The 1,846-nt window shown below is 38.1% G+C and overlaps 1 protein-coding gene across 1 annotated transcript; it reads left to right on the forward strand.

Annotated features, from left to right (window-relative positions):
- The first annotated feature begins 407 nt into the window (after positions 1 to 407).
- LOC105225163 (trypsin alpha-3-like) lies at positions 408 to 1,322 on the forward strand. The gene has a single exon (XM_011203505.4). It carries the CDS (start codon positions 441 to 443, stop codon positions 1,212 to 1,214), a length of 774 nt encoding a protein of 257 aa, XP_011201807.2. The 5' UTR covers positions 408 to 440; the 3' UTR covers positions 1,215 to 1,322.
- Positions 1,323 to 1,846: the final 524 nt, after the last annotated feature.

Below are 1,846 nucleotides of genomic sequence, written 5' to 3' on the forward strand. Positions count from 1 at the left end.
ATTATTTATATGTTAATAATTATGAGGAAATGGGGTGTTGTCATTGATAATAAGCAAATAAGAGCATTTCATCTGTTTAGCTAAAATTCCTCTTTATTTGTTTAGCAATCTTACTTCTAATAAAAACAAGTTACTATAAATTATACTTCCAATTAAAATGAGTATAAACAACGTTTTAATGAATATGGATAAATAATATATTAAAATATCGCTTAGCACTACTAAGAATTTAATATGAGTCTCGAGAAATTAGTCTATATATGTAAGTCTCTGTAAATTTCGCACGAAATATACAGTCACTGACTGAAAATCTGAGCTAGAACACAGTGCCTAGAAACGCCGATTTCGCTTAACCTCACAGGTATATATACATAGATAGCTATACCTATAAAAACACAAGACGCACACGGGAAGGCATTCAGTTGTGCCAGTGACTTACCATGTGTCAATTCAGTCGACTTTTAGTTTTGCAATTAATATTATATTTTGCAATTGGCCATATTTATGGGTCCCCGCAAATTATTGACGGGCGTCCGGTGACACAAAAGATATATCCTTATTTTGTGCGTCTGCACTATCGAGGAGAGTTTATTTGCGGCGGTTCGTTGGTGCGGAATAATGCTGTACTCACGGCTGCACACTGTGTCAAGGACCACAGTGTGAAGGAGCTGAGCGTACACGCGGACACCATTAATTTGGGCGACCCTGGAGTGGTGAGAACGATAAAGACCGCGCTGGTTCCAAACGAGTACAATGCGGGGACACTAAATTATGATGTAGCGGTGTTGATACTCTCCTCAGTCATACCGAGTGCATCGGTGATACCATTGGATAAGAGCGCGGTGCCTGTCGGTACGAGGTGCCTGGTTATTGGTCATGGCAAAATCGAAGAATACGGCGTCTTCTCAACACAATTGCAAGAGATCCATGTACATGTCATGAGTCGGGAAGTTTGTCAGCGCAAGTATCGCGATTTCGATGGTATTACAGAGTCTATGATGTGTGCTTCCGAACCGGGCAAAAAGGATTCGTGTTCGGGTGATTCTGGCGATCCGATGATATGCAATGGCAAACAGGCTGGCATTGTTTCGTGGAGTTTGGGTTGTGGGCGTGTCAAATATCCGACCGTTTACACAGACATAAGCAAGGTGTATAGTTTCATTGAAAGGGCACTTAAAATGTATGCGCAGGAAGTGGAGCAGAAATATATGTGATTGCAATAAGTACTGTCATCTTTGCTTGACTTAATGCTATTACGATTAAAGATATTGCAATTATTTAAATGCAGTAATTATTAAAAATACACAATAATCTATATATTATACATATGTATGTATTATAAATGGTTTAGTGTGCCGGAAATAAAGCACAAATCAGGTAAGCCTTGACTTCTAACAAAGGAAATGGGATTTTCGAAACTGTCGGCGTTTTGGAGCCATTGTTAATTTACATTCTGGCAAACAAGTAACTTATTACGAAGATATCAATTTATTGGGTTGACTTTAGCCAATATCTTAGTCAATATATGATTATTATTTATTGAGCATAATGAGGCTTTTGTCCAGTGAGTTTAAAATTACGATATTACAGTCGCAAGACTGTTTCATTAAGGCTAGCAAAATATCCCTGGCGACACGTAAATGGAAACTACTTGGAAAACAACAACTGGGAAATTTTGCCTCAATTCGGTTCACATACGAAAAGGGTATCAAGGGCTCCAATAGCGAAGACAAAGTGCTCATTTTGTTTGCGAGCTACGATTATAACTGAAAGTAAAATTATGTAACTGCATTTTACATATTTAGTTCGTGTGGTTGACATCAAATGCTGTATTTCCAACCTCAAC

The sequence above is a fragment of the Bactrocera dorsalis genome, chromosome 5 (genome assembly GCF_023373825.1).
Source record: "Bactrocera dorsalis isolate Fly_Bdor chromosome 5, ASM2337382v1, whole genome shotgun sequence".
NCBI classification, from domain to species: Eukaryota; Metazoa; Arthropoda; class Insecta; order Diptera; family Tephritidae; genus Bactrocera; species Bactrocera dorsalis.